Source organism: Rhinolophus ferrumequinum, chromosome 13, assembly GCF_004115265.2.
Source record: "Rhinolophus ferrumequinum isolate MPI-CBG mRhiFer1 chromosome 13, mRhiFer1_v1.p, whole genome shotgun sequence".
Classification (NCBI taxonomy): Eukaryota; Metazoa; Chordata; class Mammalia; order Chiroptera; family Rhinolophidae; genus Rhinolophus; species Rhinolophus ferrumequinum.
This window is the reverse complement of record NC_046296.1, coordinates 48,641,205-48,659,313: the sequence shown is the minus strand read 5'-3', so window position 1 is coordinate 48,659,313 and position 18,109 is coordinate 48,641,205. Positions and strand designations below refer to the sequence as shown.

The window sequence follows — 18,109 nt, the reverse complement described above, 5'->3', positions numbered from 1 at the left end:
TCTCCAGCCCACAGCACAGCACTTAACATTTAATAGATATTCAATAATCATTGGCTTTTTTGCTCAACCAAACAAATGCTTTTCTCTGAGAGCCTGGAGATACTTTTGAAGGCAATCTTTCATTGTTAGTGCTTCTTGTTGCTTTCCTGTGCAGCCACTTAGAACCAGTTTTAAAATCCTTTCCCGACCCCCAGAGTGATGCTAGATTAGAGAGAGATTTTGTACTTCAGGCTGCACCTTCTGTTCACATTCTCTTGCTCCTTAGAGGCTTTCTCTAGAGTGTCATCATTCCCTTGGAACCTCTTTTGTGTGGATTCTATCCTCTGAGATTGTCATCTGGCACCAATGAGAGGATCTCTAAAAGTTTTATTTACTTGGGGCCGTTATCGAAAATGTCTTCTTGCTCACGGTGAGCACGTGAGGAAAGAACACAGTATTGCTGATACCAAGTACTAAATGGAAGTCAATAACTAGCTCCGAGTTCATCTCACAAGCCCTCCTTGCATTTTTTGGTAACAATTAAGTGACAAGGTTTAGCAGTATTTTATTTATTTCTGGATTTCGAGGGTAGGACCTGGACTCCCAGAGTTCACTGGGTAAAAGCGCTCAGCACAGCGACTAGCACAAGAGCACTCAAAAAGATAGCTTCCTCCTTAAGGGAAGTTGGAACCAGTCCTTCCGGAACATTAGTGCAACAGACAGGATTCTTATGAGTGCAACGTTGGTATCTTTAGGAGAAGAAAACACTGATCTTAAATTAATTAATTAATTAATTTTCCCAAAGTTTAAAATTTTAACTTCTGAGCTATACATTTCCTAGTTCTAAGCCTCGTTTGGGGATATTATTAATAGTTACAATCTGAATCCTGGAGTTGCCATAGTAGATCATAGCCCTTCCATGTTGCTGAATGTGTCTGTCTGGAAACCACCTGATTGCAAATGTCTGATACGTGTATATCTTGGTTCTCTCCCATTTTTGGCTCCAGCCAAATGCTAGGAAAACACCTCCTTGATGGGACTTTGAGATTCCATGGTGTTTATTACCAGAGCTTCTTCTAGACTCTCATTTCTCATTCATATCATACCAGATAGTTGTAAATATGTTAGTTTAATTGTTAATAATAAATACCAGTCACCAAGAAAAAAATAAATAAAATGGAGTTTGACCTTGTTACTTAATTGTTAACCAAAAGCAATCCACGGAGGCCTTGTGAGATGAGCTCTGAGCTGGTTATTGACTTCTGTTCAGTATTTGGTACCAGTGAGTCCCTGAATTGCCAAACTTGCTGTAATAAGGATGGTTATTCATTATCAGACAATAGGGCCAGTGATAGAATGCTTAGGAGCTGAGCACAGGGAAACATTTGTTCTAGAAAATGTCTAGAAATTGATCTAGCAAGTGAGCCTTAACAACAGCTAAAATTTGTGCGGATCGTGAAAAAATTCACATTTTTGGATGGACCTGACTTTGCACCTTAACTAGAAACATGATAGGGACAAGTTATTTAACATCTCTAGGCCTCAGTTTCCTCATCCATGAAATAGAGAGGCTAATCCTCAGCTTTCAGGGTGTTATAAGATTTAAACATAATAGTAGTAATTTTTCCAACATTGTGTCCAACACAGTACATAGCACCACAAGTAGTATGTGTACAGGCTTGTTATTACATTGTTTTCTAAAATCCAGGACAGCATTGATTATGAATGCTCCATTAATTTAGTAAAAGCGCTTTGCAGGAAAAAACAAACAAAACCAAAAAAATTGAAAACCCAGGAAAACCTCATTATCACATTAAATAAACCCATCCAAGTCAAGAATGAAAAAAAAATTACTTTTAGAGTTGAGAAATACAACATTATCCATGCCTACCCCATATTGTATTGTTAACTAACCTTTGGGGATATTGCTCCACTATCAATAGCTTGTTCTCTGGGTCATCATCCTGGTCTGTTTACAGGGTTTTACTTTGCTGTAAGCATTGGTCTCATTTCCTAAGTTTATACTATCCCAGTGGGTTTGTGACAAAAACAACTTTGACAGTGATGACAATGAGACTGTCACAGAACACGCTGAGAAAAGTAACTGATTGGAGAAAATAAAGTAGACAGAGAAATCCAAAGAACTGAGAGGTGATGTTGAAAGAAATGAGAAGGGAAATTAAAATTAAAACGAGACCAGTGCAGAAACAAACAAACAATACCAAATGTGAAGAGTGAACTGAGAAAAAAAAACACAGTGCTGTATCTTGTGATTTATGACCTTTTTCAAGGCAACAGATAATGAGGGCATTGGAGAGGGTGAGTGTTGGGCAAAGATATAGAAAGCCTGGTTGGGAGGGTGGAAAACATGGGATGGTGGCTGCGGTTGTAGTTTCCAGAATGAAATATCTTGGATCAAGTCAAAGGGTGAGAGGTAAATTATTTCTTTACTGTTTCACTTCCAGTACTGTCTTTCTTCCTCCTCACCATTTCAAGCAAAGCTAGGTGAAGTGCAAGCAGGAATCCATGCCCTTCTGAGGAAACCACCTAGCAAATGAATGCCAGCCATGCTTTAGCTCTGAGCTTCAAGCTTATGGAAAGCATGTATTCATACTTACGGAGTAACAGCAGAAAGTCAGAATTGCCTGCTCCATACATAGGAGATTTGCCATATAAGTTATTCCAGAAAAGCTACCTTAAATAATTTCAGACACTTGACACAAGTGACTTATATCACCCAAGGAATAAGGAACACTAAAATTCCTTCTCAAAACAAACTCCAGAAGAAGAAAAACATTAGCCTTCCACTCTGGATGGGAATAAGCCCTATACCTCTAGTTTCTTCTGTTCTTCATAGCATCTTTTGCATATTTTCCCCTCTTGATAAAACTCAGACCTGTCCCCGTTAGACCTTCCATCAGATTACCTTTTCTCCTTGTTCATAGAGTAAATAGTAGACATCAGACAGGAATTTCCCCAACTTCCTGCCGTCAACCATATAAATCTACCTATAGCTATACCCATTTGTTTTCTTTTTTTCTGCTATGATATTGAGAGAGGTGCCTCTCTGCTTTATCTGAGATAAATCCCACCACCTGTTCATGGGTCCAGCACTCCTGTCCTCTCAGGGACCTTGTTAGAAGGATTAAATTATCTTTCTTCTGTTCTTTAAAATTTTCTTTCTACTGATTCTTAGCACTTACACATGCTCAGGTGTCAACTCAGAAATCTGTAGCAGGTCCAGGAGCTAACTCAGTATTTCCCCCTGGATGTCGCAGACATTTCAAACTCAGTATGTCCAAGAATGAACTCATCATTTGCCTCCCGTGAATTTCCTACTCCTGCCCCCTCCCCTCAACTTCTTAATCTCAGAGGAATGGCTCCATAACCCAACCAGATGTGTAGCTATAAACCTGGAAATCATCCCTGATTCCTCATTTCTGTCCATTCGCCATAGCCAATAGATCAGCAAATCTTGTTGGATCTCTTTTCAAAACATATTCTATAGCCAACTACTCCTCTCCATCTCCATTACCACACGCTGGTTTAGATAACTATCACTGTTTGTCTGAATGGTTAAAATGGACTACTAACAGGTTTCCTAAAGTGCAGGTCTTTACTAATCTCTTCTCCATACTGCAGTTAGAGGGATCTTTAAAAAATCCAAATATGATCATGCCATTCTACTTTTGCCTTTAAAACAATGGTTTCCCGTTGTGCTTCAGATAAAGTCCGTACTCCTCACTATGATTTACAGTCCTGTTTATGAGCTACTCCTACTGACTTTTTAGTCTCATCTCTTGCCACATTTAATACTTCAGTCATTCTAAATATCTTTCAATTTTTCTTAATTGCCATCTTCCCATCCACTCTCTGCCTAGCTTACACTTCTCTGGCTCCTACACTAAATTAGTGCACCACTTCTTCATAGAATACTTTATTGTGATCACTTGTTTCATTCTTTGCTAGAACATAAGGGCAAGAAATGTGTCTGTCTTGCTCACCAATTTATCCTTCTCACTGCTCACCCCTAACTTCTTCTGCCAGCTACTCTGCTATCTTGCTTACTTAGTAGCTGGTGTCTAATAGATTCAGAGTAGTTGTCAAATAAATTAATTACCTTTCAGAGTTTTGCTATTATTTCTCTTTACTGAACTCAATCATCTTTGTTCTCCAGTGGAGTCTCAGAGAATATAATCACAGAACTTTTTAAATCTCATGTGTGTGGGGAGAAAGGAAGATAAAGCTTGAATGTTGCCAGAATAACAAATGCTATGACACCTTCATCCTTAATCTTTAAGGCTTAAAGGTTTGTGATAATTACCACCCGTTTTCACAAAGGATTTAGGCATTTAGAGAAAACCCCTTGTCTTCATAAGAAGGTTATATGAACGTAAAACATATATATGGTCATATATGCCTACATATATATAAAAACAGTACCTGCCACTTAGGAGGGAAGAGTCTTCAAGGATTTTTATTTTTTTGTTGTTGTTGTTTCTCTCAGAATAGAGATAACGTTATAGATAAGACAATCTTCAGAAATTCTAATATGGCCAACCTCATTTCAAAACTATTTTAGTTAAATACTTACTAGGTATAATATTTCACCTATAAATTCTGCAATCCTAAAGCCAGGAGGAAACTTCGCTGTCATTTTGGCATATTTCCTAGACACCGTCTGGGAATTTAGTCTATAGCATCTCTGACAGTCATTACCTTGCTTTGGCTGGAGAACTTTCAGGAATGGGATTCCATTGCTGACGAGGCCAGTTGCCCCACTACCAGATGCTCTAGTGTCAAAATAGTTTTTCTTCTACTTCCTTTTCCCTGCTTCAAACTTGCATCTCTCTCTTTGTCACTTCTACACATTGGTCGTCTCTGTCAACTTAAGCCCTCAACTTAAAACCCTTTAAATACCATTGAAAAGGAAGGAAAGGGAGAGGTAGTGCAGGCAAAGGGAGACACCATCCCTGACCCCCAGCAGGCCACGTGGTGGGTACGTTTTACATGCTACCTCACTACCTCCTTAAATAATCTAGTAAACTAAGCACCATTAATAGTCTTTTACTCAGAGGTAAGTAAAACTTTCCTCATGTGGTTATCTTAATGTTAAAATCTAGTTTTTTAAAGTCTAAAAGTTCTAAGTTAAGAGCCTGGGGTGCTCATTTATATTTGTTAATAGGCAGTAACATGGAATTGACTCCTTTTCACTGTTTCTAAAATTGGGAACATAGTTCTTCTTGTCCTACGCAACCTCACGAGGATTTTTTTTTGTGAAGATAACGGGTTCTCCAATCACATTAATAAAGGTCTTTTTGCTGCATGAGCACATCCTGGCCTTTGGAAATGACACCCAATAGAACACTATTGCCCTTTTGAAGTGAGAACTTCTGTCTTAGAAATGATTCAAGCCCTGTGAAAATTTTGGCTTATTGTGTTCTTTTCAGACGTGTGAGAAAATATCTATGCTGAGGAGCAATCATTTTCACTGCAGCTAGAGAGTACCTACCAACACTAAAACAACTCCTAAACCATTGGGAGACTAAACAGCCTGGACCAAAATAACATTGACATTCACATTGAGACAGTTAGGAGTGATTTAGAGTCAGGGTTTGAGGAACATCACAACAAACTGTTTTAGAGATTTACTAACATTTCAAAGTCAGTGTTTAGACATTCTTAATGAGTAATCTACTGATATAAGTATATTTGGATTAAAGTACAAGTATATTTGGACTAAAATAATATTTTACACTATGTGTATACATTTTGATTTTGCCCCATTTGTAGGTTTTTAATAGGCTGAATTTTTTTTAAAAACCTGCTTGATTTAAAAAATATCAAGTCCTAAATAACGATTTTGAAATTTTTTTTCTTTTTAATTGATTTTGTGGGTCAGGTTTAGGCCGAAATCTCAAAAAAAAAAAAAAAAAATCAACAACACCTATAATTCAAGGTTTCTAGAAATGCTTTAACTCATGGTGGATTCTTTTGGGTTTCTATTATTTAACTCTGTCTAGGGATTTCTTTCTGTTCTTTTATCAGGTTCTCCAAAGTACTTACTATTTAAGTTGGATAAGCCAGTACTGCTGACTACATTCCTAGTTCACTTACCAATGATGATAGCTGCCCTTAAAATTCTTTCAGACCTGGAAATCTATCTCTGTGAAACCAATAGGTAGGTATTTCTTTAAACTATTGTAGGTTATATAAGAAAATCTACAAAACAAATATGCCTGGAAAAACTAACAGAAACATGCCATGATATTAACAATAGTTATTTTTGGATGATGACATTATGGGTAAATTTTCTTCCTTTCCTCTTCCTTACTGTCTATTTTAAATGATGACTACATATTGCTTTTACAGTTAAGAAGGTTCACTTTTGGAAAAGCAGCTGTAGACACAATAATATCAACACATGTGAAATGAGATCTCAGGTAAATGCAGGCAACAGAATACTAAGCAGGGATGTAGACACATCTGCTGATTATAGAAACAGATTGTAGCCGGATAGCCTGGCCCACGTGGCTCTCATGTGCTGGCTTCTTTGCAGATCACAAATATAACTCCAAACATGGTGACAGCATTTTGGTACCAGGTTATTTCTAACCCTCTGTGGAAGGTCAACACCATCTCTAAACAGCTCAGCTGAATAATTTTGAATTTAACCTTAGAAACTAGTTTAGTTAATCTAGACTGTTCGGTTCAAAGTAATCCATCTAATATTCAGTAACAAGAGTTAATAAGATAAAAAAATGTCTGTATATACATGAAAGTAATCAAACTCCTCGATTGCCCAATCTTGACTTTTAATGGGATTGACAGAATTTACATTAGGGAAATCAGAGAAGTGCTGCCCTAAAATATCCTGGAAGAGGAACCAAATTCTTATTATAAATATAGGCAGATTCTATTAAGTCTAGAATGCTGACAAGAACTTCTGTGCTAATGATGTTTACTAAAAGCTGACTTAAGTTAGTAAAACAAACTAAAAATCACCTCTTCAGAATTTATATTATACATTTATACAAATATATTCAAAGACAAACTTTTTACAATTTTTATTTTATTCATTTCTTCATTCACTCATTCATTAATTTAGCAAATGCTTTTATGAGTATATTCTATGCACATGTGAGAGGCAAAATCTTAGGAGTTGGGGAATACACCAGAGGAAAAAAGACACAAAAATCCCTGCATTCACGGAGCTTAGGTTTACAGTGCTAAAGACATTAAAAAAAATAAACAGAAAATATATAAAATGTCAGATGCATATACATGTTAAGAAAAATAAATCCAGGAAGTGAGGACATGCCAAGTGAGAGGTGGGCATGCTGAAAGAACTGTTTTTAAATAGCGTGGTCAGGAAAGGTCTTACTGATAAAGTAACTTGGTTAAGAAATGTAAAAGCGTGGGTTCCAGATAACTATAACTTTAATATTCCCCTTTCTCAAACCATTTGAGCAGCAGAATTGGGAGAATATCGATCCACGGTTTCGGTTAGTTTTATTACACATATGAAATAACCCTTCTTTTTATGCTCTAAGAGTGGTACCTTCAGCACAGAAATATGATTCTTACACAGACATAATACACAGTAAACATATTTCCTTCAGAGCGATGTGCCTGGTGAACAGACTCACTCAAATATCACTCTTCAGTGTCCTATTGAACTAATACAACCATACATATGGACATTAGTTGTTGTTGTTGTTTTTCTATTCATTTCTGTGTTTGTTTTCTGAAGTGGACTACGAGCCCACTGAAGGCAGGGATGGGATAATGATTTGATCGTCTTGGCAGCCTCAATGGGCTGAGCACAGTGATTACCAGTTGAATACATTAATTTGAAAGTAAAATAGACAGTGACTTCAAACAGTTCATACGATGACTCTCCAGTGGCCATATTTACCTACTGTTTGGTCCAAAGTGAATAACTATCTTATGTCATAATGACCTCTGGACTTCTTCATGCCCTGTATGGACCTGGCCTCAAAGACTTGATCTGTAAAATAAAATGATGACGTGTCCCCAACAGGATACTTTCAGTATAAGCAACTCTGAGAGGTTGTTTCCAACCCTATTTTCCATAGGACAGTGCTATAAAATAAGACAGCTGTCATCTCCACATTTTCCTTCTACTTCTATGACAGATAATCTAGTTTATATCTTCTTTCTGAGATGGTATAGAAGAGTGATATTTTTCACACTAGATTAGGAGACAAAATTATGACAGTCTATGATATCCACACTGAGGGGATTAATAAAAGGGAAAAAGGGAACCCAAACTTGATTTTATAATACAGTCCTGATTCTAAGTCTTAATAATAGCTCTGTGGTTTTAGACAAGCTGCTGAATCTTTGTGAATCCCATGACTTCATTTGTAAACTGGAAATAATAATTACTATCTCACAGTATTATCATGAAGGTCAAGTTGGATAATATATGTAAAGCATTTGGTATGGTACCTGGTACATAATGTGGGTGTTAATAAATTATTGTTAATATTTTTACTACTACTAATAATAGTGTTACTATTGGAGAACTTAGACAAACAAAATTTTTTTTTACCATTTGTTCAACATTTACATAATCACTAAGGATAATGCTCATAAATATATTTGCACTTTAAAGTTTATCTCCCTTTATATACCCATAATAATATTAAACCCAGTAATGTTTATAATATTCTTGGATGTTTTATCACTTAAGAATATGAAGAAAGTGTAACATGGTGTTTCCAAAAATATTTCAGCTGCAAAATGAGATGGTATTTAGTAGGGAACATCTCTGTGGTCACAGTGCTCAGTACATGAAAAGGGACAGCTTAGCAAGCATTTTGCTGTTATGGTGGTTGATGTAGTCTCTGTCACTTTGATACTTTGCTTGTAAAACAATGCAGCCAATGAAAGTCATTATATTTTCAGGTAGGAAAGGGATGATTTAATGGGGTCTGAACTCTAGTCTGATAGCTTTCTTTTCTTGCTTCTTTACAGCCTTGAAGGATAACAAAGGACAGAGACCACCACTAGACACAAACACCACCAATTTGCACAATAATGGAGATGGTCTGTCTGATGCTGAAAATGTCTCTAGTTTTTTGACAACGGCTAAGTAACCATGGGGTCAAGTGGACTTGGGAAAGCCGCAACACTGGATGAACTGCTGAGCACTTGCATTGAGATGTTTGGTATGAGCCTTTTTTCCCTTTCTTATCTTCCTCCTATCACTTCCTCCTACTCAGAGGCAAGTGTTGCTATAGAACAGAATTCACTCTCCATACCTTGATATTTAAGATGATTTTTATTGACCTCAGTCTGTCTCCCCAGTATCACTGCCCTCTCTATCTCCTTTCCTTTACTGCTCACAGCTCATAATCCACACTGTCCACTTAATGTTTCTGGAACATTCCTTCCTCTTTCTACCGTCCTGCTTTTATCAAACCCCTTTCACTGAGATTCTGCTTCAGGACTCATCTCAGGTGTCACTTCGATGTTCACAATACCATTCCTAATCTCCCCTGTCAAGAATGCTTCCTCCAGCCTCCCTCAGCCCCTTGTAACTTTCTTATAGCACGTAGTATATATGCTGCTGTTATAATTTCTTCGGTTTTTTTTTTTTTTTGGCTTAGACAAGTGTGGGTAGCACAATCTGCTGCATTCTATATATACATATATGTCTTACATCTCCTACTAGGTTATAGACTTTATAGCTATATGCTTTTTATGTTGTTTATGGATCCATTTCAGCATTTTGGGTTGTTCCTTACCCAAACAGAGTCACACAGGAGTCATTTGTTGAATTGATTTTATGGGAAGAGTTAAACCAGAGTAAAGTTGTCAGATAAAATACAGGATTATCAGTTAAATTTAAATTTCAGATAAACCACATTTTTAGTATAAGTATTTCCTAAATAATGCATGGGACATACCTATACTAGAAAACGATTTGTTGTTTAATCCTAATTCAAATTTAACTAAGTGTCCTGGATTTTTATTTGCTAAATTCTGGCAACCGTAAGCCAGAGGAAAGGTGAGACCTACCCACTTAACTTGCAAAAAAATGCCAGCAGAAGCAAGAGGAAAATGATAATTGGGTCCATGAGAAAATTTTGACACTAATGTTTCTCTACTGATATGAGAAAAGGAGAAGAGTTGTACTGTTACCTTCTTACCCCTCATTTTATTTTATTTTTTAACAGATGACAGTGGAGAGCTGAATAATAGTTATTTGCCAAGAATAGTTCTACTGATGCACCGATGGTATTTATCTTCCACTGAATTGGCGGAAAAACTTCTCTGCATATATCTTTTCAACTACTGTGTAATTTTCACAAGCATAAGTCATGTTCGATATTTATGTAAAAAGAGTGTCTAACCAAAGCCAGTAAATCAAAATGAATAAACAGTCTTCAGTCAGTTATCCAGCTGTTTTGTGAATATAGATAAATGTGTAGACAAAACATCTGGATGATGGAACAAATGGTTGACTATCCATCTGGATGTTTTGGCTGTACAGGAAAATAATCACTAGTTATAAAATGAAACAGGAGCTGTAAGCTGAATGTTTCTATCCTGTCTTAAGCATTTCTGCTGTTAGTACAATGAAAGAATATTTAACACTGATTCAAGACCTAATTGATTCCTCTTAGAATGGCAAAATGGTGGACCTGGAGGATACGCTTTAGACATTTGGAAATGCCAGCCAAAATAATATGAGCTGGCTCAGGCACAAACACCACCTAAGGTTTTAGATCTTCCCTTGCTGGCAAGACACAGAAAAACATTCTAGTAGGTTTATTGTAATTTGTTGATTGATGTTAATTTTAGATTTCCTTCTGACGTAAGAGCAAAAAAAATAAAGTAACCAAGCCCCACATTCTATAAGGGCTTTCAACAGTTTGTCAACTCTTGTACATAATACAGTCCTAAAAGGTGGTTGAAAGTCAAATGACTGAAAATGGCACAATAGCCTCACATTCATAAGGAGGTTTCATTCCTCAAAATCTAATGTTTGTATAATTTCTAATGTCGGTTGCTACAGACTGCCTGCTTCAAGTCCAGAAAGCCCTGCAGATGAGTGAGAAATCCTATAGGGTAGGGGAAATCTGAGAGGGGGCGGGTCCATGGAGTGTTATTAGGCCAAGTGGGGCAGCCATCTGCTCTCTTCAAGCTTTCTCCACTCTCCACTTCTTCCCTCCATCTTCCCCACAACCTCAGGGCAGAATGGCATGTGAGAAAAGGTAAGGGGACAGTCACCCTGAACAGAGGTCCCTGGAAGTGAGCCAGACCCTAGTCCCCAGTGGTTTAAGGGTGCCATGGGTCCCACTATCGAGGGTAGCTCGCAGGGAAGGATGGATGGACTTGACTCAGCCTGGCCCCATCCCTCCTCAGGATCCAAACACTGTCCAAAGAAATGTGCTTCAAACAGCATTATCATCATTAATATGTCCACGGATATATGAAATGCAAACAAAAATGGATACTTAGGCACAGTAAAGTCTAATATCTGAAAGTACAGATTGTATGAAAGTTGAAACTGCCTGTGAATAGACATTCCTTTAGATTTTCCTCCCTTTAGGTCCCTTGTTCATTGCATACCCATGTTGCCTGGCACATAGCAGGAGCTCGGCAAATATTTGTTTAAAAAAGTGTGAAGAAATAGATGAGAATCAATTGCAACACAACCTGTGTATTAATATACCTGAAAATGACATTTTCAAATACTAAAGGAATTAGAGTGTGTATATAAAGTATTAATCTTAAATACAAAATATTTTTGGCTAAACTGGTGCTCCTATGTACTACTAAGTTTAAATATCTCTAGTTGGTAGTATATTTGTAAATACAGTTGACAGTCATCACTTTGTAGGTGCTCAGGAAGGTAAAACGGATTTTATAAGTGTCTTCTCTTCTAGACCAAAAAAGTGCATCCCAGAGCAATAACACATAGTTTTAATTATTCAGTGCTGACATCATCAATAACCATTTCTCTCCCCATTTGAACGTCTACACAACCCAAAGGTCCCCAGTATGGCCCTATTACCAGGAAGTCATCTACCTTTATCAAACAGCTGCAGGGCTGTGCAAAGGAAACAAATGCAAAGAGTTTTTCTTTAACTAGTATACGTATCGAAATGCCTGTGGAGAAAGCTGCGATGAATTTCGATTAAAGATCTGCTACTTCATGAGGTAAACATACTTACAAATTTAGTTGTTTCTGGTTCTGGAATTACTGACACTTTCCTTCTCCCCAAGAAGTAGACCTAGTTTGACAATAGAATTGACTCAGATTCTCCTTCTATTGATTTTGTTAAAATTGGCCCTTCTCTGTCCTTTGGGGTAGAATTAATTTATCTTTCTTTTAAACTAAAGCTCAAGCAGTGGTAAATGTGATTAGGGCATGAAACCAGCTCTTAGAGTAAATTCTTTTTTTTCTACTCCCTCACGATACATATTCCTACGTACTTGTCATGAGGTGGGAGAAGGGTTTCTTTCTGGAAAGAGTCAGAACGAGAAACTCAGCATGGGAGGGATGGACTTGGGTATTTGACTGAAGGAGGGATCAGCAAGACTCAATCGAGGGGGATGGATGTCAATTGAGGGTGGGGGATAGGAGACTGCTAATTTGGGGGTATGGCCCTAGATTCATTGTTAAATGTATTCTGTAAAATGATATAATAGTTTCCATAAAGGTCCAGCTTGAAATCTGGTTGTCAAAAATATTTGATGCATTTCAGGTACTGGATTCTAAAGTTTCCTGCAGAGTTTAATCTGGACCTTGGTTTGATCCGTATGACTGAGGAATTCCGAGAAGTAGCTAGTCAACTAGGATATGAAAAACACGTCAGCCTCATGGACATATCCAGCATGTAAGAGTGATGCAAGCTTTTTTCAAACATGAGGAATCCACTGCATGGGGTGGGGGGGACTTGTGATGACCCCACTTGACCTCAATCCATGCCATTCCAGAATCAAGGTGTGCTTCTTTCAGGAAAGTCTTGCTATGATGAGCACCATTGGATGTAGTTCATCTCTCCAAGCTTCTTTATTTGTAAAATGGGGATAGTACCCTTCTCATAGGGTTATCATGAGCATCCAATAAGTACATAAGATAGCACGTGAAAGTATTTGGCACGTAATAGATGCCCAGTATTTACTGAATCTAGTTAATGTCTCCTAGGCCCTCGCCACTCATAGAGTAGTCTATGGATCGGCAGCAGTGGCATCACCTGGGAGATCATTAGAAATGCAGAACCTCAGGCCCCATCCTAAACCTGCTGAATAGGAAATTGCATTTTAATAAGATCCTCAGATGATTCTATATGCTCATTCAAGTTTGAGAAGCCCTGTAGCGTGGTGCATCTGAGGTTGGCCTGACGCTGCACAAATGTTGATCATAGTAGCGCCATGAACTGGTTAGCTCAGTTATTAGGAACAGTGTTAATTAGGCTAGTGTTTTATATCAACTAGTTAAATTTGCAAAGAGACAACTATTTTTTCACCTGAAGTTTGGTTGTCCATCTTGCAAATACATGCTCTTGTGTCCAGGCATTCATTCGTATTCTACCCTATTTTCCTAGAATACTTCAAGTGTGATCAACAGTGAGTGATCCAGGAACCATGAGGGATGTTGTTAAAAATACAGATTATTCAGGTTCATTCCCAGTATATCAGAATCTCTGGCAGGGAGGTCCAGGCCTCTGCCTTTATAGCAAGCTTTTCAGATCATCCATATCTTGCCGAAGTGGGAGAACCAGCTTCTGGTGGTTCCCATATGCCTTAAATCACTATCTATATATTAATAAACTCCCAAATTTATATATGTGGCCCTGACCTCTCCCTTAGGATCCAAACCTTACCGGCCACAAGAAAGACCAAGTAAGAGTTTCTGGATGGATCAGTGCAAACCCACCCTGTCTGGAAAAACAACTCAAAGTTTATGTTCTATTGGCGATGGGTCAGTGGTTTTCTCTTCCAATACGCAGGACAGGGCGTTTATTTTGCACAAGCCCCTGGAAGTAGGCCAAGCCTTACAGAGTCAGTAGGTTAATAACTTCCATTGAGTGAAATGAGCTTTCGGCACACTGACCAGACTCACTCTTCTTTTATAGTCCTTCCTATGACTGGATGAGAAGAGTCACACAGAGGAAAAAAGTATCCAAGAAGGGAAAAGCCTGTCTGCTGTTTGACCATCTGGAGCCCATTGAATTGGCTGAGCACCTCACTTTTCTGGAGCATAAATCTTTTAGAAGGATCTCAGTAAGAAACTTGACATTTATTCTTCCAAGGATAACAACCATCATGCCAACTTTCCCAAGAGCTGCGTTTTCATCCTCTGAAGTGCTGGCAGCCTCTGTCACTGTGCTCTATTGGAAAAGTGCCTTTAATTCACAGGAACAATCCCTTTCAACCAAAAATAAATATTATCCTGTCTTTATTTTATGGCTCAGGAGCTCCATTTCTGTCACTATTTTCAATGTCTCCTTTCATAGGATTAAAGCATGATTTTCTAAATACTCAGTGGAGATTTAACCATTTGAGGTTTATTTAACTCCACTGCTTTCTCCTAAGTGAATGGCTTTTGCTAGGCCCCTCATTTGGGGAGAAGAAATATTTATTTAGGTTGGGATTTGTATAAATGCCTAATTATGGGTGTAGGTTGAAATAAGAATTGTAGACTTTGAGGAGAATTTCAACATCAGGTTGTTTTTTTCCCAGGGATGGAAATCCTGCATTAAATCTTCTTTCCTACTCTGTCTTGACAGCATTCCTTCTCTGCATCCCTTTTCCTTTTCCTCCTGACTGTGGTCTCTTCTTAGCCACCTACTCACTACCGACTTGTTATGATAATATTTCCACAATGGTTTACAAGCAGCCTTGGTCTTTGTCTGGCAGTCCCTCCTCCTCCTTCTTCTCAGAGATGCCAGGGAATGAATTGCATTGCTCCTTGCAGAGAACAACATGAAGTGAGAAGCATGCATTTCTGAAAAGCTGCTTCTTTTCACTGAGTCATCTTTTCCTTGGAGAGGACCTCATGATTCCCTGCAGGCAGGCCATAAGTGGGAACCCCCTGTACTGTTTATATGATAGAAGGTTCATATGTCGTTGATGACATCCATGCCGACTTCCTGAAAATATGTCCATTATGTTAAACAGCTGCCTTCCTTCGATTACTACTTTTTTTTTTCTTGAAAAAACTTGACAAAATTGTGACTGGAAATGATTACATTTATTCATTTCCTCTTTAATGTATGCCATTGTGTCTCAAATTTGCCTGACCATTAGAATCTCAGTTATGGGTGAAGAATGAAGATTCTTAGGTTCTTCCTCTGGAGATACTGATCGTACATTTAGGTCTGAGGTGTTCCCAGAAACCACTATTTAGCAAATGTCCCAGGTGGATATTATGATCCAGCAAATTTGGCGCTCACTAGAATGTGACTGTCAGTCTTATCTCTTCTTCACCTCACCAACATTGTCATGTGTAATAAAACGCAGCAAAATAACACACTAAAGGTACCTGTATATTCAAACTTGTAAGATGTCATTACAAATGTGAAATGAAAGAAATTGTTACATTATTATAAAACAATATCTCACCTTTTTCATGCAACACTTTAATCTTTGATTTTGCAAAGACTTCATTATAATTCAGACTCTCTGAACCTTCCTTTACCAGTTCACCGATTACCAAAGCTATGTCATCCATGGCTGCCTGGAGAATAACCCAACCTTGGAGAGATCTATTGCTTTATTTAATGGAATCTCTAAATGGGTCCAGTTGATGGTTCTTAGCAAACCAACCCCCCAGCAAAGGGCAGAAGTCATCACAAAGTTTATCAATGTTGCCAAGGTATGCAGGTCTCATATTTACACTGGGGTTCTTTGAAAATTTGAGACGTTCATTCACTCTATTGAGAAAGGTCATTAAGGAAATTTGGGGTTCACAGTACAAAGGACAATTAAACTATAAATGTCTAATGAACAAATCATACTTCTCTAATGCAAGAAGATTGCTTTTAAGTGGTAATACTTAAAAGCATTTTATGTGACTGTTTTTCTGTGAAATGATTGCTATATTTTTCTAGTGGATTTTATTTGTACTTCATTTTAAAATTGATATTATTTTTCCTAGGTCTTTGTTATTAAGTAGTGCATGCGTTCATCTGTAATTCAGAAAGCTCAGAATAATTAAAAAATTATTACAAAGTATTGATGTTAACATTTTTTATTGCAGAAGCTCCTTCAGCTAAAAAATTTTAATACCCTGATGGCAGTGGTGGGAGGCCTTAGTCATAGTTCCATTTCACGCCTCAAAGAGACGCACTCTCATCTTTCTTCAGAAGTTACAAAGGTACAGTGGATGTGATCCTAATCCCAAGTAAAAAATTCATTTGTAAACTGTTTAATGGTAGGATATGCTTAACAAATGTCACTCAGAGGGGGGAATGTTCTTCTTGGACAATGGCAGGTTACACATCGGGTATAAAATAGGAAGGGAATAACCATGCCACCTGGAAAATAGGTTGGATATTGTGGCAAGTGAGCCAGTAAGAATAGCTTGAATACTGTTAACATATTGTAGTTGTGAATGTTCAACAAATATGTATTCGGTGCTTCCTACATGACAGGCACTGTGATCCACACGGGGTACAAGGCAGAGAAGATCATTCCTCCCCTCCCCTCCTCAAATGAAATCATCGAACACCTGCTCTGTTCATGGCACTGTGTTCGGCACAGCAGAAGATACAATGGAAAGGGGAGAGGTAGTTCTTGTATAGAAATTCCTCAGATTTATACCAGAGTTGTCAGGAACAAAAGCATATTTAAAAAAAAAAAACAACAGCGTGTGGAGTACAGCATAGGGAGTAGAGTCAATGGAATTGTAACAGCTGTATACAATGTCAGGGGGGTGGTAGATTGGGGGAGGGGGTTATCACTTTGTGAGGGGTATAACTATTGTGTAACTATTGTTTTTTTACACCTGAAACTAGTAAAAAAAAAATAATGATAGTAAAAAAAATGAACAACAAAAAACAGTGATCATTTCTCAAATCAAGATTTCTGCCACATTTATTTCCAGACCATAATAATAATATTTTTCTTTATTGAGCAGAAAGGAACATTTCATCATTATGAAAAGATATCCTTGTAAGGGTGTACTTTGCTGTACCAATTAGGACACACAGCTGTAATTTTTTTTTTAATCTTGAAGTTCCTTAAATAATAAGGAAATGGATCATCTTCTCATATGCCCGGAAGGCTGACTTCAGGCATAGTCTGATCAGAGCTTGGGCTCAGTTGCTCTGCCTTCCTCTGAATACCAGTTTTGATTTGTTTTGTTTTTTTCCCATCAGACTGGCTTTCCTCCTCATTGGGCTATTGGCAACAACAGAAAACTATGCTTTCTTGTTCACAAAAAGTAGAGAGAAGGGAAACTCTCTTCAGCCCTGCCCCCATAGAATTAAAGACCTTATTTTTAGACAGACTGGACCATCTCAAGTCACATGCCCACCCCTGGACCAATAGCAGTTGCCAGAGGAATACAATGTGCTGATTGGCTTAACTCTGTGTTCCTGAACCAGAGGGGCAGAATTATGATGATGGTAAATCAGAACCTACCCTTGGACCTGAGAACTGGAAACAGCTCCATCTGAGTCACATGGGCTGTTTTGGGAAAGAGTAGACCGATCAAAATTAGGGTTGATTAGGAAGGTCTGGTTGCTGTTAGGCAACCAACAATAACTTGTCCATATAAACGGGAGGATGTAAACCACAGAAGTACTGCTGTCTGACCTCAAACACTGTACTCACTCCAAATATGATGGGGCTCGTTATGTGTTTCATTTTCCTTTAGCTTTGTACTGAATTTCAAGTAAAGAACAAAACAAATTTTAAATGTGAAGAATATGAATTCAACAGAATCTCAATGAGACTTGGAACCACCAGTATATCTTCAAACATTATTTATTTGAACTCTTTTTCCTTACACATAAAAGAACTGAGGCCCCCCACAAACTGAGGTGACTTGCTCAAGGTCACCCTTCTAGTTGGTGGCAGAGTCCAAAATTATAGCTATCTCACACCTCAGTGTGACTTTTCCTACCCCTTACTGTCCCAG

The 18,109-nt window shown here is 37.9% G+C and overlaps 1 protein-coding gene across 5 annotated transcripts in view; it reads left to right on the top strand.

The window, feature by feature from the left end:
• The window catches only part of RASGRP3 (RAS guanyl releasing protein 3), a 93,774-nt gene that overhangs the window by 48,025 nt on the left and 27,640 nt on the right, over positions 1–18,109 (top strand). For 3 of the 5 annotated variants that reach the window (XM_033125559.1, XM_033125562.1, XM_033125558.1), the window contains exons 2-9: positions 6,028–6,160; positions 8,983–9,176; positions 10,188–10,290; positions 12,115–12,177; positions 12,726–12,857; positions 14,100–14,247; positions 15,668–15,841; positions 16,226–16,342. In XM_033125559.1, coding sequence (XP_032981450.1) covers positions 9,107–9,176; positions 10,188–10,290; positions 12,115–12,177; positions 12,726–12,857; positions 14,100–14,247; positions 15,668–15,841; positions 16,226–16,342 — 807 coding nt within the window. In that variant the 5' untranslated portion in view covers positions 6,028–6,160; positions 8,983–9,106. The remainder of the gene's footprint in view (positions 1–6,027; positions 6,161–8,982; positions 9,177–10,187; positions 10,291–12,114; positions 12,178–12,725; positions 12,858–14,099; positions 14,248–15,667; positions 15,842–16,225; positions 16,343–18,109) is intronic. The other 2 variants (XM_033125561.1, XM_033125560.1) reach the window with 1 other exon arrangement.